This window comes from Platalea leucorodia (assembly GCF_965183815.1).
Source record: "Platalea leucorodia genome assembly, chromosome: Z".
Lineage (NCBI taxonomy): Eukaryota > Metazoa > Chordata > Aves > Pelecaniformes > Threskiornithidae > Platalea > Platalea leucorodia.
Window position 1 is genome coordinate 12529839 of NC_138858.1, and position 22702 is coordinate 12552540.

At 47.3% G+C, this 22702-nt stretch overlaps 1 protein-coding gene across 2 annotated transcripts; it reads left to right on the plus strand.

The window, feature by feature from the left end:
• The first annotated feature begins 16534 nt into the window (after window positions 1-16534).
• PMAIP1 (phorbol-12-myristate-13-acetate-induced protein 1) lies at window positions 16535-17419 on the plus strand. Of its 2 annotated transcripts, none has more exons than XR_014230726.1 (2): window positions 16535-16721; window positions 17030-17130. XR_014230726.1 is itself a non-coding variant. In XM_082336811.1 (2 exons), exons 1-2 carry the CDS (start codon window positions 16670-16672, stop codon window positions 17196-17198), a joined length of 165 nt encoding a protein of 54 aa, XP_082192937.1. In that variant the 5' UTR covers window positions 16557-16669; the 3' UTR covers window positions 17199-17419. The 2 variants fall into 2 exon arrangements, 1 of the variants encoding a protein (XP_082192937.1); XM_082336811.1 differs by having other exon boundaries at window positions 16557-16721; window positions 17086-17419.
• The last annotated feature ends 5283 nt before the right edge of the window (window positions 17420-22702 follow it).

A 22702-nucleotide genomic window follows, 5' to 3' on the forward strand; every position in this document is an offset into this window, starting at 1 on the left:
GCTCCCAGCCCTGCCCCAGCATGCCTGGGACTGCAGGCTAGAGACTTGGGGAGCAGTCAGAAAATATAATTTCGATAGACTTAACTAGTTTCTCTGGCCAAGAACGACCCCTACACACATCATTCTATTCTAAAATCAGTTTTTCATCTGCAAATAATTAGAGGCTGTTGTTGCTTCTTTCTTCTTTTGCAGCGATAACTTGCAGCTGTTTGCAAACAGCTGATATGAATTTTTGGTCGCCTGTCTAATAGCATGGTATTGTGCCTGCCTCCAAACTGGAGGGATTTATGCTACAGTGTGAATTTCAAACATGTAATATCAAATTATCTATTGGGAAATATTTCAGTGCATGGGTGAGCTGTGTCTAAACGCCTCACACTGACACTGGAACTCAGTTTTCCAGGGGGGGATCCAGCCTCCCAAGTCGTGTTGTCCAGACTCCATGAAACATGCTAAGTTTCTGAAGGAACCTGCGGCTTTCTTTTAACTGGCTCATAGGCCCTGTCTTCCAGAGCACTATTGCTCTCGGTAACTGCCACTAAGTGAAAGCATGGACCCTGAGGCAGGGAAATGGAATCTCACCTTCAGATGATCATTGCTTCTTCAACCAGCCAGCAACGATAAAGCAAGATAAGAGGCATTTAAAGAAATCCAGGTAAATGCAAGTGCTCCTTTTCAGCAGCTCATTCAGTCAGATAAACTCCCGTCAGCCACACAGGTGAAGGCCTTCTTAATCAGACAATACTGATCTTTGATTACAGCACATAATAACGATGGCAAGGAACTACTCAGACACTTCGCCCAAAGCGATCTGTTACTGTAGCCGGTTGGAGAAAATAGCTTCATCACCACAATCAGCCAGGGCTGAACTACAAGGTGGAGAAAAACTCAGACATCAACAACCACATTTAAATCAAAAAGATATCTGCAATGAGAAAACTTCAAGGTGAGGTCTGAGGTTTTTCACAAAATTATAAATAGAAAAGATTAGTGTACTGGGCTTTGGGGACCTTTCAATATATGTAGTTACAGAAGCATGACAAGAAACAGGGTGACCGATTTCTGTGTGCTTTGAAGCAGGGACTTTTTCAGGATTAAGTCTTTCAACCAGCAAGTAATGTCTGAAAGGCTTGTCACAGAGTTCAAGAATTTAGGTATTTATTTTCTCCCAGCCTTGAAAGAGTATGTTTTTTTGCGGTTTTCAAATCAGTAACTTAGGGTTTAGTTTGTAAAATGAGGGTACCTGGATACATGACCTGAGCAAAGCTAGATAATGGATGGGGATTTTACTGGGCTGAGGGCTGCTTCAGCAGATGACTCACTGCTCTGCTGGGTGACTTCTGGGTGGCGGTGACGTGCCCACTCATGCGGAGCAATAAATTAACCCTCTGTTGAAATGATGCAATACCCATTTTCTAGAAGATTTCACACTCTCCCCCTGAGTTACTTCCTGCAAAGCCTTCATTTTCACAGGATTTTCTGAATGCTCAGGCTTTGGTTTCCATTAGTTTTCCTCTCTGCAGAACAGCTCTGTGTTTCCACTCCAAGAGCACCAGAACAGCTGTTTTTCAGAAATTAGCCTGGGAAAAGTTTTAGTAACAGCTTCCTGCACTGAGCTCCATGCATCACCCACAGGTTTTGCTTTATCACCTGTAAGATATTAAGAGACCATTCAGGTTTTGAGGTTCCTGTTACTGCTTCCATGGTCACTTGTCCCCAGCACATGGAAATGTCATATTTTTTATCCTTTACCATCTCCTGTATTTTCCTCTTCACTCCTTGTCCTTTCCTCCTTCATCCCAAAGCAGTTTCAAAGGCTCTGGAAACTTCAAAACTTCCACTCTCTCCACACTGCCCCCTTCTTCCATGGCATCTTTCGCACCTAAGTGCCCAGCACATCCAGATGGGCAGCATAGCACTGGAGATGCAGCATGGCGTAATCACGGGTTTCTCAGGGTTGAACTGAAGAACATCCTCATTGAGCACCTGTTCTCCCTTTCTTCTGAGAGCTGGAAAGGCATTTGGAGGACTATGCTCAAATAAAAGAGACATTGTCTCCCTTCTTCCATTTGCTGACTATATTAAGGTGTCTAAACGAAGACTGTGTTTGGAAACATCACATCTGTCTGTGCAAAGTCTGGGCACCTTCCTCTGAAAATCAAGCTGGTTTCTGTCTCTTGTTCATTCCCGTTTTTTTAAATAAGCCCTTTTATGTAAGCATGACTGATCATTATTCTGGCCTTGCTAATACAAGGAAGGAAATCTGTAAAATGAGGACAAACCAGATGATTATTTTAAAGCAGTTTTCAAAGTGCTCTTTACTCTGGCAGTGCCTTTGCTGCCATGGATCAAACCGTTGAACAGGGTATCCACGATCATGAAGGCGTCTTCTACAAACACAGGGTCAAACATGGACTACGTGTCATTTCAGGTCCTCTTTGAGCAAACCTGAATATCAGGCTTTTCAGGCCACCTCAGTGAGCAATTAAATGAAATTCTGCCAAGAGCTGTCATCTGCAGGTTCCCTCATCCTGGGGCACAGTACAAACATTTTTTGCAGATATCTGAGCAGTCCTACAATGCAAAATGCTGAGGTTTAACAAGGTGGTATACAAATATGTCTTCTTCCAAAAAAAAGAAAAAAAAAAGAGAGAAAGGAAGAAAAAAAAGAAAGAGAAAAGGAAGAAAGAAGGGGGGGGGGAGGAAAAACAGAAGAAAAAAGAAAGAAAGAAGAAAACAACAGAAAGAAAAACAGAAAACCCCAGCTCTCTAGTGAATTCTGTTCACTGGGACTCAGAGACTCAGGCACCACTGCGAGTTCCTGTGATTATTTCACTTTCCTGTAGGTCAGAAACTTTCACCAACACGCGGTGGGTGGTAGAAGCCACCACGGAGGGGGAATCTGCTTTTCTGAGCAAGCAGCAGTAGTTAGCACCCCACTCCTCCAGGCACACACCCACACTGACATGGAGCAGGGGTAGCACCTTCTAGTGCATCTTCAATCCAATACCCATCGCCCCTAAAATCAGGATGTGGATTTGAGGGCACTGCAAGTCAACCTAACGGCAGAGGAGAAAGAGATGTTGCAAGAGGGGCATGTCTCTGACCGTACTGCTACGGTGATGCAGGTGACCCACTGAGGCAGCTCTTCGAGATATACAGCAATATTTTAAGTCAAGAGGCCATTATTAAGGGAAGAGGTGGCATTCAATTGATGCAAGTGTTAAACTGGGTAATTGGGTTTGTTAAATTGAGGCAACAGACAGGAAGATGGTGTATCCCATCCCCTGCTCGTGCATGCTTGTCCCAGTGCCATGAGCCTGGCTCAGTCCCCAGAGCTGGGGGCCCTAGAAAAGAACTTAGGGAAGGGGTACAATTATTTATCTGATGATTAGCTCCTTCCCTGGGTGGCCTCTCCTTCAATCTTTGTCCGCTGCACCAATGGCTTGAAAAAGAGCAACAACTTCCATATAGGTTTTGTACAATAAATATTAAAGGAATAAAGGAAAGACAAAATATTACCTATTGGGGATTTCCACTGAGAGGCTGTGGTTAGGCTAAACCTCCATGACACAATGGAGAGCAGAAAGGATCAACATCAAGCAAAGAGTGACCTTCCAGCACACTACTTGGCAATTTAATCGTGAGCAGAGCATCTGACCCCACATAACAAGAAGTGGCTACTTCTCTAGTCTCTATAGGAGGGAGAGAGACAAATATATTGATTCCCATAAGGGGTCCTTGGAGTTTTTTTGGCTTTTTCCCTTTATTTTCCCAGTGTTTGCATTTTCAGTCTCTTTGAGAACATAGTTTAATGGTCTTAGTTGAGTGCAGCTTTCCCCACGATCCTGCTCATTACATTCTTCATCACCTAGAAATAAGCAAAAATCATCACTGCTCTAAAACTTCTAAACTTTATCCTTTTAAAAGGACTCCTTCTCCCTATCCCTAGCATTGTCAACATTTGCAATATCCTGCGCTACTCTACACCTAGAAGCAAGGATTCCTGATAATTCTCTGATAAACAACCAGAGAAACACTATAAAAATGGATTGTAGAGAGGTCTCTTATCCTGTTCTCTATACCAGAGATTACTGAAATGTGGAAACATCAATTAAGGCTAAAGCAAAGAGGCGTGAAGATAGTTTTTAATTGTGCTGGCTATTGGCTGAAGCACATTTTAAACATGTAGTTTAAAGTTGTTCCATTTCCTCTGCTTCAGTAAATATAAGATGTGTATAGCCCATAATTACATGGACAAGTTTTGATGGCTGCTTCCTCTTTTGCATAAAGGTTTTTCTCAGTTTTGTTCTTAAACAGACTCTCCCATCAGCTAATTTTCTATGCCAATAGGCATAAATTAAAAAGACAACCTTAGAGAGACATCCTTAGAGAAACAACAGACTTGCCCTAGGTTTTATTTCTGTGAATGTGTCTCATCATTCCTGGATTTCTGAAGTTTACTGCAGTTATCTAGCTCACATGTTTTGCAAATGATCCAAATAAAGAATGAGTCAGATTGGCAGAGCAAGCAGAAAAATGAGTAGATGATGATTTAGAGTTATGATAACCAGCCTGCAGGTCACTAACTCCTGTGCAGAATTTAGCCACGCTGCCGAAGAATAGTGTCCAAGACAAAAGAGTTCAGAAGAAAATTTATTCTTGTAGGATTAAATATAATTAATTATATTTAATATTTCTCTCTATATATAATATCCTTAGATTATATTAATTATATTTATATTTAAATAGAAGCAATTATATTTCATATGTAGCCCTCAAATGTATCTTCTGAATCAGGGAGTCCTTATTCTTGTAGATTTCCAGAAATTGGCAGAATAAAAGAAGGGAAAGATTACTTCATGCCCATCCTGTTTTCAGTAGTCCAAGCATCTTCCTTCTCAGGTGTCCCATAGCCACCATCACAGGCACGTGCCTGAGCTGACCATGCCTCGCAATGCTTAACGTGATATGCTATTATTTCTTCCTCAGGCCCAGAGCATGGGATCAAATACTTTACAACCACAGGAAAATGGACCAATCCCACTGTCCCAGAGAACACAGTGACTTTGATCCTCAACTCCAATAACATTCTTGCCAAATACTCCTTGACTCACATATTGAGAATTTCCCTCCATCACATTTGCCACTGCGTGTGGCCATACACTGACTATTGGTGGGGATGGAAGAGCAGCCAGATGCATCCAGCTGGAATGACCGTAGCTATTAAGAGAACAAGCATGAGAAAATGTCTCTCTTCATGGTCGAGCGCACAGCGCCGCTTCAGCAGCAGGCTGCCTTGAGTGCTCCCTCCAAAAAGCTCTGTTCTGCACCATTCCTTAGCAGCAAACTCCTGGGTGGGTGAAGGAGAAGTAAATAGAGGAAAAGAAATAGCAGGCAGAATATATCTGTATGTACCGCAACTGCAACCCTTAACAAGTTCTGCTCTCTTATGAAACCTGTCCCTCTCTATGCTCTACAAACAACACACCATGTTCTGCTCCTGGGAGAAGTCTGTAACCACCAAGGCCTCTATTATCACGGGAGGTCACAGAACAAGTTCCATTTCCTGGCTGCCAACCGCTTGGTTTCTCAATTTGCATTTTTTTTTACCCATGCACACAGAAGCTGGGTTTACAGCTTGTTGGATTTGTAAGGTCCTGTTCTGTTGGGAGGATATTAAAAGTAACTGAAAAAGGGAAATACTCACATTAGAATGAATACAGGAAATCACAGTTAAGGATATTTTCAATCATCTTTCTCTAGTAATGAATGCCCCAAATATACTAATGAAAGAGAGCTAATACTGTTGCTTCAGTGTTAGAAGGGAGGCTGTGACTTACAGGTTTTCAGCTTACAGGTCACTTTGCCTATATATCTGTGGAAGAATGTGATCTTACTTTAACCTTTCATAAGAATCAAGTGAAATGTTTAGTTTGGCGATTGCTCCAATTACATGTATACCTCACATTTCCAACTATTTTATTATAAATGATCTATGTAAATTAATAGTGTAATTTTATCACACATTAATAAAGTTAATAATAATGCCAATCCAGTATCATGAACCAATAACCCTCATCTCAAATATCTTACAACCTAGGATAAATAGACTACAACAACAACAAAATAAAAAAGAATAATATGGTTACTTTTCACCGAGCTTGCTTAAATTCTAGATTTTTTCTTTAATTTAAGGATGTGATTGGTTGGCAGGACATCATTTAGGAGGAAGAGACAAACAGTTGTTTCAAACCCAGAAGCACCACATTTAAAAAAAAAAAAAAAGGCAAAAGAAGGGAAACAAAATAAAATCAAAAATAGGCATTGCAAAGAGGATCATGGACAGATACAATGATTATCAGAGTTGCCAATACTACATTCAGCACATTGCTTATTGTGCATGCTTTGTCGTTTAGGAGATAAATTCATAAACAGGGATTCTGGAGATTCTCCCTCATCCCTTGGAGGTTTCCCAGAACTGCAGGTCCAACAGGTCATTGATTGACTGCCCTCGTGACTCTGTTTTCCCATACAGTACCAAGAACTTTTTTAACTGAGGTTTTTAAAAGCCTGACAAGGAATTTTACTTGTTTTTGCGGGTGCTCTCATTTTCTGCTTTTTGGCAATTGCCGAGATACCACAAAAAAGGTGGTTTTCATAGTGATTGAGCCCTGAGCCAAAACTGAAAGTTGACATTATTTACTTTCACTAAGCATCCAAACTTCTGTGGGCTTCCCTCGTCCGAGCCTTCTGGGTTTTTAGACTTGACACCATCACTGGCAGATTTATTGCCCAAACACAGAATTCTGTGAGTCTGTGAACTCCTGGGCTGGAGACCCAGATGCCACCATTGCCACATATATGGTGACTTCTGCTTGGACAACAACGTGGCCTCTCCTGAGCAGTGGGAACCTGAAGCTCTAGGGTACAATGATTGCACCAACAGCCCTGAGGCCAACTGGTCCCACAGTCTGCACCCCTGTGTGACTCCCCAGCCTGAGTGATGGGAGATGTGACCTTCATCACCAGCTTGAGGAGAAAGAGGTGGTGGTGGGACACCAGGTCTCCAGAGAAACCGGAGAACCCCATGAGAGGCCAGCAAGGGAAGGTATGGGGCAGCAAGGGAAGCAGCCCCATGCTGCTCACCCCTTCCCAGCCCAGGGATGTCCCAGCACCCATCACCACCAGGGACACCTCAGGGCACCCTGCTGGTTCCTCCAAGCGCTCAGGAGGCACCTTCAGAGCATCTCCTTCTGACACCCCTGCCTGCACCACTGCAGTCCAGACAGGGAAAGTACCCATAACACCTTATCAGCAAACCACCACATAGGCTCTTGACTGATTAGTCAGGGTCCTGTTGATTCCATGTTGCAAAACTGTCCCCAGCATCCTCCAGAGCTGCAGGGCAGTGGGCAGGAGCTGGTGCCTGTCCAGGGAGGCTCCTCCACTGCTCGCCCCTTCCCCAGCCCTTTTGGAGGTCCTCTGTCACCTTCTCAGTAGAGTGCTCCCCTTGCCTCTCCCTGCCTGCCACCGTGCTTTGCCATAACCATCGACACAGCCTGGTGACACCAGCCATGCCCTGCCAGACTCCTGCTACCACCTGACAATTAAATTGCCTTGTGTTAAAAATAACAACAAAAAAACCCCAACAAACAAACCAACCGTGACTTCTTGTGTCTTTGCAGATTGAGAGCTCCTTGCAGATTCACAGACCACGTGCCGCCCTTCCCCCCCCCCCCAGCTCCACCTCATTGCCCACCGCAGGATGATGAAATAGGGAGGAAGGATGGCATCATGGCCACAAAGCATGATGCAACCCAAGATGCTGCTACACGACATCGAGTCCTACTCCTGCTGGAGGGGCTCAGGTCACACACTTCCTCACCGTGCCCCACCCTGCTTCCTCTCCCCGGGGCATCCACGGTCCTCTGCTCCTCTCCTGCACATGTGGAGCAGGTGGGGATGGTGACAGCCACAGCACCCAGACCCATGAGGGACGCAGGGAGCAGCTGACATCAGGACCTGCCCGAAGCACAGAGGGCCCAGAGAATAGAAACACTTTGTAAAGTGCAAAAAATACTTTGTTGTTGTAAAGTGCAAAACCCTTTTTCCTGTTTCCCCTATTTACTTCTTCTTTATACCCCTTGGAGTCAGCTGGTGCATCTGCAGAGAGATCTCTGGTGAGGAAGAATACAGTGTCCTAACCCTCGAAGGGAGACTTCTTATTTCTGACTTGTTTGTTTGCACTCTTAATGCCAAAGGTCACCCCAGCAGCTTTCCCTCTCCCACCAGTAACCCACAACCCACAGCAGCACACCCATGGCCAAAAGTGTGCATGCTGGGGGCGGGAGGGGAACATGACTGTGGATGCGTGGGAGAAGCTTGTCTCTACGTTCAGAGCCAGCGTGGACATCAAAGACGTGCAGGCTCTGTGCTGGTTTTGCTTTCCCTGATGTCACCTGGAAACAAAGCAGGATCTTGAATGTGGTGTTCATTTAGCAAAGGAGGGATTAGGAGCTGAAGTTGGTGGTGCTACATGGAGCTGCTCCCCACTGCAGGGTTCTCCTGAAGTCAAGACGTGGATGGATCCAGCCCTTAGGTCAGCATGGTAATAGATGGGCACGCAGGGAGGACAGCACTCCTGTCTGCAGCCGACCACCCTGTCCCACCACTTCCAGCAAGTCCTCCTCTTCTCTACAAGCTGCTCATGCCTGTAGAGAAAGCACTGAGAGCCCAAAGGGAGCACTTTTTGACAGGAAGGGACAAGTTGCCTTCTGTTTCCATCCAAGGTCATTGCTACCAACGCATTTTCTTCTTGCAGCCCTTCGTGCCTAAAGCTCCTGCAGCATATCTGCAGAACAGCTGTAGGGGACTTTCCATCTCCAGGGAGGCTTTTCTTTTTCTCTTCCATTTAGAATAAGCAGCAACAGTCACACCCTTCCCCCTCCCTGTATGTTTCTGCATATGAAAAACAAAACCGAAAAGGAAATGAACTCATCTCACCACAATCAGAGGCAGAGCTTTAAAGCGAAAATACCTCACAACATGGGATGCCGTCAGCCCTCATGCCAACTCTGTTGTCTGTCTAGTGATGAGTCAAGCGGTCTCTCTGTCTTCACAGTCTGTGGCCACCCTGCCAGCTTTCACCAAGTCACAATTTCAGTCTGCCCCACTTCTCAGCCAGCACAGCCTGAATAGGGACCCTTCGTATAGAGAGGCAGGGCATATAGCAGATTTCATGCTGCCACGATGCATTGTGTCGATCCTGAAATGGAAATGGTCCAGCCTCCTGAAGTGATGCTCTGGTGGCTGGAGACTGCTTGTACTCACCAAAGCACCCCAAAATGGGTATATCTTGGCAGTGTGTGTGTGTGCATGTGTGGGGTAAGGGCACAGCCTGCTCCCATACTCCTGCCAGCTCCTGAGGCCTGGGCTGTGATGATCTGGGATGACACGGCTTCACAAAAGGCAGATCGTGCCTGACAAATCTGGTGGCCTTCTATGATAAAGTGACCTGCTCAGTTGACATGGAGCGAGCGGTCGACGTTGTCTACCTGGACTTCTCCAAGGCCTTCAATACGGTTCCCCATGGCCTCCTCCTGGAGAAACTGATGTATTATGGCCTGGACAAGTGGTCTGTGCAGTGGGTGAGGAATTGGCTGATGGGTCACACCCGAAGGGTGGTGGTAAATGGCTCTTTTTCAAACTGGCAACCCGTCACAAGTGGGGTCCCCCAGGGATTGATATTGGGCCCAACACTATTCAATATCTTCATAAGTGATCTGGATAATGGGATCAAGTGTAGCCTGATGAAGTTCGCAGATGACACCAAACTGAGTGGGGAAGTAGACACTCTGGAAGGGAGAGCCACCCTGCAGGAAGATCTGGATAGGCTGGAAGGGTGAGCTAACAAGAACCTGATGAAGTTTAACAAGGACAAGTGTAAGGTCTTGCACCTGGGAAAACATAATCCAGGAGTGCAGCACAGACTGGGATCCACCTGGCTGGAGAGCAGCTCTGTGGAAAGGGACCTGGGTGGGCAGGAAGCTCAACATGAGTGAACAGTGTGCTGCTGCGGCCAAGGAGGCCAATAGGATGCTGGGTTGCATCAACAAGGGCATCACCAGCAGAGACAAAGAAGTCATTATCCCACTCTACTCAGTGTTTGTCAGGCCACACCTGGAATACTGCGTACAGTTCTGGTCCCCGCTATACAAAAAAGACGTGGACAGGCTGGAAGAGGTCCAGAGAAGGGCCACCAAGATGATCAAGGGTCTGGGAAGCCTGCCATATGAGGATAGGCTGAGAGAGCTGGGTTTGTTCAGCCTTCAGAAAAGGAGGCTTAGAGGTGATGTCATCACCATGTACCAGTACTTAAAGGGGAGCTACAAAGAAGATGGAGACTCCCTTTTTACAAGGAGTCACATGGTGAGGACAAGGGGTAAAGGGTACAAGTTACTCCCAGGGAGATTCCGATCGGACACGAGAGGTAAATTGTTCACAATGGAATAATCTCCCCAGCGAAGTGGTTGACTCTGCTACGCTGAACATGTTTAAGACTCAGCTGGACATGGTGCTGGGTCATCTTGTCTAGATTGTGCTAGAAAAGTTGGACCAGATGATCCTCAAGGTCCCTTCAAACCTGGTATTCTATGATTCTACGATTCTATGATCTATCCACAACATAGTCTCATATTTTATGCCTTTTTTTCCTAAACAGACATTTTGAAATGAAACTGAGATAATATTCTCATTATTTCCTTGTTATAGCAAAGACATGGCCCCAAGATCCCCAACCAAACACACCTGCTTTCTTATTCATACAAATCACTGACAATTCAAATTGTAGACGAGACCCTATACTTTCTTATGATGCTGAACATACCATCTGCCTTTTCCAAATGTAGAGGTTTAATTTTTATAAAGTAGTGTGAATAAAGCAGTTAAGCCCTAAAAATTTCAATGGAGAAGGCTTCACAAAAGATACTGTTGTCCCACCTTGGTTCAGTCCCGCTTTCTGTTATTAATTCTGTTCGCCTTTTGCCCTATGTTCAGTGTGCTTGCTAAATTCAGTCTTGCCCTAAGTTAAATCTGCTTTGTGGGATTTAGGGGAACTAAGTGATTCTTTATCTACTTGAAGATTATTCAAACAAGGTGCCTCCAAAACCCAGCACAGAGAAAATATTATTCAGCATAGTCTGAAAATCATCTAACCATGAAAAATAGCTCCTGTCCCAACCGAAGAGCATTGGAGGAGTACAGGGGAGACACTGCAGCACTGAGGACCAGCTTGGTGCCAGACTAGGAATCCCAGGTCACCGTGGCAGCATCCAGCAAAGCTCCTTTGGATTCCTTAATTCTCCCATTAGACTTCAGTGATTTGCACCGATTCACTGATAATGAGCCCTGCATGGGTTACCAGATTGCTGCCTCAGCTGCAAGGCATCGGCATGCCGGGAAAGCACCAAGTGTCTCACACATGGGATTTCCCATTTTTTTTCAATCCCACACCTGCTGTGTTGACTATACACAAAAATTGTGACAAAGTGCAGAGGAGGCGTAGGGAACAGGGGAAACAGGAGGTAGGCAGAGCCTAAAAAAGATCTGGCAGACCAGCAAGCAATGAAGAATTCCAGAAATGGAGCACATTCAAATTCTCAACAAAGATAGCAAGACAGAAAATAACCATAGTCACCATCCGAGGCAGGACTCCTGCAAAAACCCAGCAGTGGTGGTGCAGCTGTGCTAACAGTATGCTTGGCATTTGCAAAGACACCTACATACACAGAGGAGAGCTCTGCAGCAAATACTCCACCAGCCTGATAAACAGTGATCAACACCAATATTTACTTTACTAATACCTACTTCTTCTGGATAGCAGTTGCAAAGACCGGCCTTGATGAGGATATTGTCATCTTCATGAGTGCTAAAACCCACTTAACAAACTACTTAGCGAATTTTGCCCACTCTTACATCCTTCTTAGCTCTTTAGAAAGCTTTTTGTTGACTACCAGTGGGCTGAATCAGGAATGACCTTACAAGGAGCCACCTGCAGTGTCTTTGCTTTCGGCTTTCATGGAAAATTCAGCTCACCAGATAATCTGCCCTGGCTAATTTAGAATTGACTATATAACAAACTGTGATCAAGAAAATTCAGTCAACTAAGTTTCCTCACAGCTACTCCTTGATTAAAGAGCATGCAGTTGATATAAACTCGCTTCCACTTCAGCTATATCACAGAGGGGCTCTGCCATCCAACCCCATCCTCAATCAAATGTTATTGCTCTCAGTAGGAAAACTGCTTTGCCCACCCTGGCTTTGGTGGGCACCAGATCAGACACACATAAGTCATCATTCAGAGGCATTTTGGAAGTAATTAATTAGTGTCACCTGCTTCACCCACAGGTGGTCACAGAGGAAAAGATGGGTATTCAACCCCTTCGCCAGTGACAGAGCACTGCGACAGATGAACAAGCCATACAAGTTCACCTTTTGCTAAGAAAATTATATGTTTAAGTTGTCAGGGGAAGCAGGCGAGAGAAAACAGCATTAGGGAGAGTCTAAGAAATAGTGGTAGGGCCATTAGGTAATATTTAAACAGCAGATAAGACCTGTGCAAGTGGGGGTTACATCCAAGCAGTGGGCAGGCAGGTCTCCTGAGTTTCTTTTCCTGTCTGATGCTGGGTCACACCAGCAACTCCAAGTTGAATTAGCTGGAGTATTTCACTTAACTATTTAAATCTGTATTAACTGCTTGTCTCACCACAGTGGAGGTGTTGGCAGTGCAGCAGCAGCCGCTAGAAGCTGAAGCTTTGCTGCAGTTGCCACCAGAAAATCGCTAACACAGAACAAAGCCGTTTCCTTGAAAAGTGAGGCTGAGATTAATGCTTAAGGCTTGAGGATTTACGAAGCTTTACTTCTAATGGTGGGAGAGATCACCGGAGGGGAAAGGTGCCAGAGAAGAGCAAACAAGAGAGTTAGAGTGATCTAAGAAATAAAGAAAAAAAAAAAGGCTGCTGAGGCCACCATCACCCTCGCTCGGCGTGGCCACACCCTGCCGCGCTTTCCCGAAATGACCTTTGGTTTGTGCTCCTGACAATAGAGCCGGGTTTCCTGCTCGGGCGCTGGGAGCCGCGAGGATCAACAGGAACCACCGACTCTGCGGTCTGCAGAAGCGGGAAAAGGCAGAGAGAGAAACAAACAGCTTCTCAGTTAACACAAGAGCTGTCAACACCAGGCAGCCTTGGGTAGATGAGAAGATGAACTCCAATAACAAAGCCAGAGATTTATCTTACAGGGAGGCACAGAAACAGTGTGAACCTGATTCAGCACAAATAACTGAGTTCAGAGGAAAAACAGCCGGTTTCCTTTCTCTCCTACTCTTGATTTCGTTTCTGCAACATTCGATTTCCTTTCAGCAAGCCTGCCCGCTGACTCATACTGAGAGTCCATCACGTGCTGGCTTTCAAGAGCACGTCCCTGGTTAGACTACATCGCATAGACACCGGCAAAGCCCCGGGCATGTTATCTCAGGATTATTTTCTCTTCTCAGCTGTGTTATTGAGCTAACTTTAAATGGTGTTAAACAGAAATAAACTGGAAGGCTGCTCCAAGGGTGTTGTGCTCCTTGGGCTGCTGCTCTGCTCCCCACCATGGCTGTGCCCACCTGGGGACCTGTGGTCCTGCTCGGTGGAGGCACAGCAAGAAACAGCTTTTGTGGCTGCTCCAGCAGAGCAGCTTCCCAGAGGCTTGTGCTTCCCACAGCTACAGTGCTTTATTTAAGGGAACTGAAACAAAAAAACATCAGAGCTCACTGGCGGCTTGAAACCACAATGGACTTTTTCTTGCTCTGCCCCCGTTGTGCAAGCCTATAATTGGCAGCGGCCTCAGCGTGTGCTGTTCCCGCCATAACGGGCTGTGATTTGTCACACACCAGTAAGGCCCTCACGCACCAGTAAAACCCTGCGGGGAGGTGGGCCAGATCCAGAGCTGGTGCAAGTTGTCTCCCCTCTAAACAGTGGGGCTTCCTGCCTTACACTGCTGCACTAAGATACGCGGCACTGACTGCAGAGATGGGGGAGATAAGCACTTCAGATACTCCGGGTCACAGGCGGGTCTATTAGCCTGTTTTGTACACTAAAGTCCCCCACCGTTCTTCTTACTCTACCACTATTTTAAATAAAATAAAGAAAATAAATGAATGCCTACCACTCTACTATCCCACTGGTTTGTGCCTAGCTGCCCTGATAGGAAAGCATCTCCTCTCCCATATGTGCCCAAAAGAAGAGCCCATGTCTTTGTGGTGCTGCAGAGATACAGGGAGAAGTTGCCTTTAAAGATCATCCCCCTTTTGGGTGAGGAAGTGGTGCTAAGCAGGACAGGATTGAGGTTCATTTGTTTTTGGCCTCACTGGAGGAACAGTCATTTAAATAATCTGTCCAAGTATTAGATCTGTCTCTGAATTCACAGAGAAAAACAAGCCCCAGGTCATCCCTGGCTCTGCCTAAACAAGCAAAATAGATGACCAAAATAACACACGTGTGCCCAGCAGCACAAAGGACCGGTGCGTCCCTCTTCCCTGCGGCCTGAGTTCGTGAGCATTTGGGACTCCTGAGCACTGAGAGCACTGTGGGGGTCTCAGTGAGCACCCCGGCCCCCCGTGCTGGTGTCCTGGAGGGGCTGCCGTGATTTATGGAGCAGCCGCCAGGCTATGGCCGTGAGATGCAGCCCTGAGCATCACATGCTGCAGACCAGAGCACCTCCACCGTGAGGGACGACACGTCACACTGCCTGACGTGCTCCTCGGCTGTGTGCCTGCCTTCCCGCCGTCAAAAACACAACAGACTTGTTTGAAGAAACAGTTTCATATGTAATAGGAATGATGCGGTCAAAGGGCAGCTCCCGCTGAACGGGGCTGGGTTACAAACAGGGGCGTTTACACAGCTGAAAGAAGACCCTAAACACATCAAGTCAAGCAAATAAGCATATATGCCATATAGGTTATACACCAAAGGATGAGAGATGAAGGCAATACCTTCTTAAAAACATCAGAAACTCGTCCGTGGCCAGCCTAAGCTGCTCTGACACCAGGTCACAAGCTGGCAGAGTGCACTGCTGGATGCTGCCGGAGCCAGCGCCCAGCCACCCCCTTGGGAACGGCTGTGCAAAAGCCTCATCCAGCCATAGCCTTCGTTCAGACATCTCACCCTGAGAAATGCCCTGCCCGTGAGCTGGCACCGCTGCCTCTCCCACATGCCAGCCCTGCAGCACCGCTGTGCCCGCTGCCTTCTGCCAGGCACCAACGGGGCTGAGGTTCCCTACGCAGGGAGAGAAATCCCAGCCCTGTTTTAAGTGTGCCATTACTTCCAGGAAATAGGCAGAGGAAAGAGTTTCTGAGCTGAGCTGGCAAACATTTCCTCTTCTGACAGACTTCAAAGTCATCACCGTTTCTAGACACTTGACTTCAGAGGCTCCTATGACACAGAAGGGAGCTTCTCAACAGCCCCTTGTGGGTCTGTATCACACTGCGACATCTTTTCCTTCCTGAAGGTGTGTTTTGATGGGAGAGGTGGGCATTTACTGGCTTTCAGCCAAAATCAGTTCTTTGTTATGTCTGGCCCATCTGTGCTTTCTTTACCTTAAGCTCTTTTCACTTCCCCCTAAAAACAAAAGTCCATCCTATGTGTCTCCGCACCAAATATCAACTCTCCAAGAGATGGGATGCAGATGAGTGACTTAAGTATCACTGGCAGCTCTCCCAACACTGCAAAAATCACAAATTCATGCGCGTGACTTTATAATTCCAGCTCTTGTTTCTTGTAAAAAGCATCACCTAAAATTACAGCCAGCGCAGGTAAGTGTGCCCTGGCGTGTGTCAGCCAGCGACGTGCCATGCAGGCACTGCGCTGCCGTGGGGGGGATCCAGAAGCAGGAGGGTGGCCCCAGGTCTCAAATGGCACATGGTATGGGCCAGCTTGTTTCCCTATGGCTTGTTCGAGGCCAAGGTCACCATCATCTTGGATAACAACACAGCACTGCGTCAGGGGCATCTCCTGGTTAAGAACAAGCAGACCCATCCCTCCGCGTCGTCTTGCCCACCACAAGCACTCCCCATCCCTCCACCTCTTCTTCCTCAGCGCAAGCACAACCCCATCCATGTCTCAGGGACCAGCGCAAGCACAGACCACCCTCCCATCTCTCCTTGCCTAGCGCAAGCTCACCACACCCCTCTGCCTTTTCTTGCCCAGAGGATGCAAACCCCATCCCTCCACCTCTCCTGGCCCACCCCGAGCCCACCCCACACCTCCATCTCCTCTTACCTAAGCACCCCCCCCTCCTTCTCCCCCAGGCACGCCCCGTCCCTCCATCTCCTCTTCCAGCACACCCCATCCCTCCGTTCCTTGTCATCCCGCAGCGGAGGCGCTGCCCGGGGGCGCGGTGCCCAGCGGGGGCCCTGCCGCGGCCCCACGCCGCCCGGGACGCGCTCCGGCACGCCCGCCGGGGGGGCGGGATTCCCGCGCGGTTCCCCACGTCACGCCGCGGGGAAAGCCCCGCCGCTTTTAAGGCCGCGCTGCCTCCCGCTCGCCCTCACTCTGTTGCCGTGCCGTGCCGTGCCGCGCCGTGCCGTGCCCTGCCCTGCCCTGCCCTGCCGTGCCCCGCTGCCGCGATGATGCCCGGCAGGACCCTGCGCAAGACCGCGCCGACCGCCGCTCCCGCAGGTACCGGAGGGTGAAGGGAGCGGGGTGAGGGAGGCGGGGGAAACGGGACAGACGCTTCTCCGCCCGGGTCGCTGCCCCCGCCGACCCGGCTCCAGCACCCGGAGCGGGGCCAGCGCCCGCCGCCGGCGGAAGGATGCGGCTGCGGCCGCCCGTGTGAACGCGATGGGGTGCAGCCGCTGCTCGCAGTGTGTGTGTGTGGGGGGGTGGGGGTGGGAATGGGGGGGTGGTGTTAATATTGAGGGGAAAAAAAGCCCCGGAAAATAGATGTACGGTATTGTCAAGATGTCATTAAAATGTGTAACAAACAGATCTGGGTGGGCAGTCGGCGGTGCGGGGGGCTGACGGCCGTGCCTCTGCCCTGCAGAGCGGGAGGTGGCGGCGGAGTGCGCCCTGCAGCTGCGCAGGATCGGCGACAAGTGGGACCTGCGGCAGAAGATCCTGAACCTGCTGACGAAGCTATTCTGCCCGGAGACGTGAGCTCCCCTGGGACACGGTGTGCTGGAAAGCGGGGGAAGACCTTGGCTTTGTGGATTTGGAACGAGAGACTTCGCCGACACCGGGAGATGAAGAGAGCTCTTTGCGTTGTATTTTGCTTCCTGTAGCCGCTGAAGGATGGCCGTTGCAACGTGATTTCTTGGAAGAATATTACAGCAATATTGGCATGTGAGTGCCAGGTGGGAAAAAAAAAAAAAAGATAACAGCAGGGAAAGCCTTTCGCCGTGTGGTGCGGAGACTTGGGGCAAGACGGAACTTGTCCTTCAGCCTGGCCTGAGAAGACCTCCAGGAGCCTGGTTTCCCCAGTCTCCCTCTGGTCCTCGTGTCCTGCAGCTATGTTTCACCGAGGAGCTTGGACCACCTTTGGAAAGAAGCAAAAAAAAACCCCACAAGTGCCAGTATCTTGGAACATGGGATTGTATATCACAAGGCAAAAGCCAGTTGCTCGGTTTCTGACTGCTCTTGTTTTCTAAAGCATGGATTCTGCTGGACGGGGATCTGGTGGGGGGGGTATTTCATGTTAAGCAAACCACTATCTTTATTGAAAGGTTATTTGTTACTGGATGTTGTTTTGTGGACTAAGAGTTATAATTCTATGAATTAACACGATGTTGCATAGTTCTAGTCTATAGTATATATATATATATGTATATATTTGTACATATATATTTTATATATATATAAACTCCCTATATATATATAATATATAAAATATATATATGTGCACCCCCTGTGTATGAAATCAGTATTTCACAGAACTATTAATTGAATGCTACTTGTTAGGCTCAAAAATAGTATGAAAAAAAGTTCCAAACATGACATAAAAATACATTATATTAACTAGAAGAAAGCGTAATTTTTTCTGATAATAAAGGAAATACTTCCTGTAACACAGAGGGGAGCATACTTCATTACAGCAGTATATAAGACATACATACTATACAAATACAGATATTGAGGTATGTGTGTTTGGTGGAGGGATTCTTTCAACATTACAAAGGATTTCTTGAGCACAGTACAATACTGATGTGTCTTTATACGTAACAACATAACTCTTCAATAGAAGTAGATCTTAAAGTTGAATCCAAGTTGAATCTCAAGTTTTCATGAGAATGTTATTTATTCAAAGAAAGCAACTACCTCTCTTTGAAGAAATAATATCAATAGAATTTAATGTTACAGTCAGTACAGGAAAGTAGCCTTGGATTTCTGAATGTTTAACTATACTTACAAGTGAAGGTTCTTCCCTTGTACTTTATTTCCATTTCATGGCAACCTCATTTCTGTTCCGGAGTGATGAAGCTGCTGTAACACATCCAGTGGACGGTGATGCATTATGCCTGTCTCACCGAGGGGTTATTACGCTTGGCTGGCTTTGGAGGAGCTGAATTAAGCATGCTGATCGCCGTCAAGGCAAACAGTGACTCTGCTAGTCAATTCATGTCAGACACGATCCTAAACAGTATTTTTTCATGGGTGCAAGCTAGCAAGAAAATGGCTGAAGCTGATAATGTTTTGTAGCTACTTCTTAGGTCAATGGTCAGTGTTCCTTCTCATAACTAACCTTGTATGTAAGTACATTTGCATTGTATAAGGCTGTATAGTTGCACTTTCTGAACTCTTGATTCTGTTCAGATTACATTTTTTCCTGCCTTGTACTGAATTCTTGTTTGTATTTATGATTAATTTTTTGGTTAGCTCTTCTGAATCTGCCTTTGCAAAACTGTTGTTGCATAGCTCTCATCACTCTGTCACAACCAACTGTGTATGGCTGTTACTTGTTGTCACTGATTCCACTAAGCAGAAGCTGGCTGACTTTGCCTGCTTTCTGCATGGAGGACTTTTAACTCCGTCCCGGTGGCGTTGCTGGGAGCTTTGCCGTTGGCTTCAGCCACATGCGCGGTTCCCTCCTCCTCTAAGCCAGCTAATACCTTTTCAGTAAGAACATAATGTTTCAAGAAGAGCTGTTATTCGCCTTACTACGTATTTTACTGACATATACAGAGGTTGGTTTTTCAGGTATTACAAAATAAATGCAAAGAGTTTCTGCTAAGCTAAACACCAGTGCCCAGGCTAGTGCCGCACGCAACTCAGCAGAGCTGTTCATTGAAGGCAGCCCCGACTTCAACAGAAGGGCTCCCACTGTATATTCTGGGCTTGGTGACATCTTGGAGTCTTCATCAAGGACACTAAACAATGATTGTGCCTGTCTGGGTCTCTCAGGAAAATTCAGCATTAGCATTTGCATTAGTAGCTGAAATGTATTTGAATAAAAGTATTCTGCTCCATGTATGCTGCTTTGAAATTCAATAGGAAACAACGCGTGGGCTTCATAGAGCCCACCCAATACTTCAGGCTGTAGCACACATGGATGTTACGAAAAAGAAAGGTATCTTCATAAATGCATTGTTATGGGGATATCTGAGTTAAGTATTAGTGCAGTATTTTTCTGTCTATCTCTGCAAAGACTATTTGCTTTTCGTGAAGTGTTTTTATATTTCCCTGAGCATTGTCAAGAGTGCTAGCATTCACCAGGAGCTCAGGAAGAAGACCTAGATCCAAGAGACCGGTGTCAGTATACGAGCAAGTGCTTGCTGATGTCCTCCCTCGGAGTCCTTTTGTTACTTCTCCAAAGGATCTGCTATATGGCGAGTTTGTTTTTCTTAAGGCCTATTTGGGATACGGGCCAGATGTTTTGCTGTATGCCCCATGCATGTATGTCTTGAAATCTTGCTGAGATAATAAATACAAAGTGTTTGCAAGAAACGTGAGTCATCATTGTTACAACTCTCGGGTTTTTTTGTGGATTCTGAATGTGTGATGGTATTACACAGATTCCTTCCATACTTCCAAGTCAGTGGGCACACACTGGGGCAACAGCAGAGTGCCAGTAGGTATGCATTGGGAGATTAGGCTTTTACTTTTTTCTTTAAGAGGAACAAGACATAACCATATCCTTGAACTTCAAAATGGGAAACTGAGACACCTATTCTAATATTTTCTAGTAACTACTGCCTGCAGAATAGTTGGGTGGTGTCAGGGGCTCTATTACCTCTACCAGAGGTATTGCAGCTTTCAGGAAGAGCGTCCCTGGGGATCAATGTAGGATAGATATCCAAATTAAAGGTTTTTTTCTCAGACACAGGCAGAAAGGAATGTAGCATTTTGCCAAGGTCAGATTTTTACTTTCTCCAAATTTTGTAGCTGGAGTTTTGGAAAAGGGGGAAATGATGCTGCCTACCATAAGGGGATAGCAAAGGGATAGTGCAGAGCTTATTCTTTCTCCCTAAAGCTGGGACCTGAAGATGTGTCTGTGGAGAGGAGAGCCCAAGGTCCTCACCTGCTACACCACGCACATCAGCAGGCTTTCTTTCCCCTGACTCATCGTGCTGCTTCTCCCCAGCTTCACGGGCAGGGATTGCCACGCCTGGGGCACGTGTTCCCAGCACGAGGAGGACTCAGAGCTTCCTGGCCAAAGGCTCTGGTTTCTGGTAAACTAAAAAAAAACAAGAGGGAAGCAAGTCTCTGTCCTTTCCCAGTTAGCCACCAGCAGAGGCTTGGAAGAGCTTTACTTCAGGGAGCGTCAGTGAAGTGGTCCTGAGAAGGCCCATCAGCCTGGTGCCAAGTGCTACACAGGTGCTGCACAGTGCATTTCGCACAGCCCCACCAGCACTCAGCCTTGTGAAAACATCCAGACACCCTCACCCACGGTCTGCCGGAGCCTGGCCCCTCTCCAGCCAGGTCACCGCCAGAGCACTGTGCTTGTGACCTGCTCCTCCCTAAAGGGCAGGGAAGAAAAAAATCCCATCGCTGGGGCATAGCATCGCTGTCTGAAGGCACCTGACTCACCCGCAAGCACCTGATATCAAAAAACCCAAACCCAATGCATCTGCCAAAGCAAACTGCCGGAGTTGCCGCCCTGTAGCACTCTCCATTAACCATGGTCTGTGGGCACCTGCCAGAGCAGCAAGTGCAGCCCTGGGTCACGTTTCCACTGTGCTCACCCAGCCCGGTGCCCTCGGCCAGCTCACACTCTCACACCGGAGACTGGGTGCACAAGCGGTATTTCCTAAACAAATTGCTAGACAACAGACAACACCTCCCTCCTTCCCTCTCCCCTCTGCAGGATGTTTTTTTAAGTCATCTGAAAAACAATGTCTCACATGCTGCTCATTATTTTTAGTGCATACTGCTGGAAGGGACTAATTTTATCATTTTCCTCCTGTCAACATGAGATGGTGTAAGGGCATGACGTGCACCCGTAGAGGTGCAAGGAGGCCGGACAGGAAGGGCCGGGGATATGATGTGTTGTCTTTCAGCCGGGCAGGATTTTCCATGAAGCAGGTGACTGTCTGATGGCGGGACTGTCAGTGAGCAATAGTCCCAAAAGCTGTTACAGCTGTAAACAAGGGTCTTTACCCAAGTACGTCACTGTATTGTCTGGACAATGGCGTAAGAAACCAGCCACGCCAAGGCTGCCCTCCCTTCTCACGCACGGTCTCTTTGCAATGCAAATATCACCAGTCCACAAAGCCCTCTGAAAGTGTGGAGGTAGGTATCACTCCTTTAGCAACGGGAGATGATATCTCACGAAATGGCAGTGACCTCAAATAAAACTGCTTCAGCCACTTCATCTTACAGGGGCGTTGGTGTCATTCCCTCCTCCCCAGGAAAGGACGGCAGGAGCACCACTTGGCTCGGCTCCTCCATGCTGCTGCCACTGCTTGAAGGGCCAAGGCAGCTTTCTGCAGGGGACAATCCAGCTGCAAACCTCAAAAGAAACCAGTTACCTCCCAACCTTAATGATTCTATGATTCAGCAACACCGGGTATGGCTGGCAAACAGGATGCCAGCACCCCTGCGTTACCTTTGTGGCACTGCAGCAGCGCCCAGCCGGGCAGCTCAGAGCAGAGGATGGCGCCGGGACGGCGCCCATCACCAGGCTTTCGTGCCTTTGGGGTTTTGCCTGCGTTATCATGCTCTGCCCAGGTCCAGATACCGTGTTTGCGCTCTTCCCTCAGCTCCGGGATCCGAGCCAGGATGGCAGCCACCTTTGCCACCTGCTGCGTGGCAGCGATTAAGGGTGGATTTCTGCTTGCCCTTCCCCTTCGTGCTCCCGAAAGGGATGTGACCGAGCTGCGACAAAGGCACGATGCCATGCCCAGGTCCTTCCTGCCCAGAAGCAGGAATTAGGGAGGTAATTTTTGACAACAGCAGCTGGGCTTTCCCCAGAGCCGCCCTGGTGTCGGCAGCACATCAAGGACATGGCTTTGTTAGATAGGGAAAAATCCAAGCAACTACAGCTTCAGGTAAGTTGTTTGCTCGGCACAACGGTATCATCAGACTGATTCAGCTGCATGGGGAGGTGCGGCCAGCGCATACAGGACTGTCAATGGAAAGATTTAATGACAAGGATTTTATATTTTTAAAGGAAAAAAGCTTTAGAAATTATTGCAATCATCATTAATTTGTGAAGTCTTTTTGCT

Excerpts from the sequence above, each read along its gene's own strand:
- PMAIP1 (XM_082336811.1), top strand. The coding sequence starts at position 16,670 with ATGATGCCCGGCAGGACCCTGCGCAAGACCGCGCCGACCGCCGCTCCC. Across the intron at positions 16,722-17,085 it reads GCCGACCGCCGCTCCCGCAG|AGCGGGAGGTGGCGGCGGAG; the intron begins GTACCGGAGGGT and ends TCTGCCCTGCAG.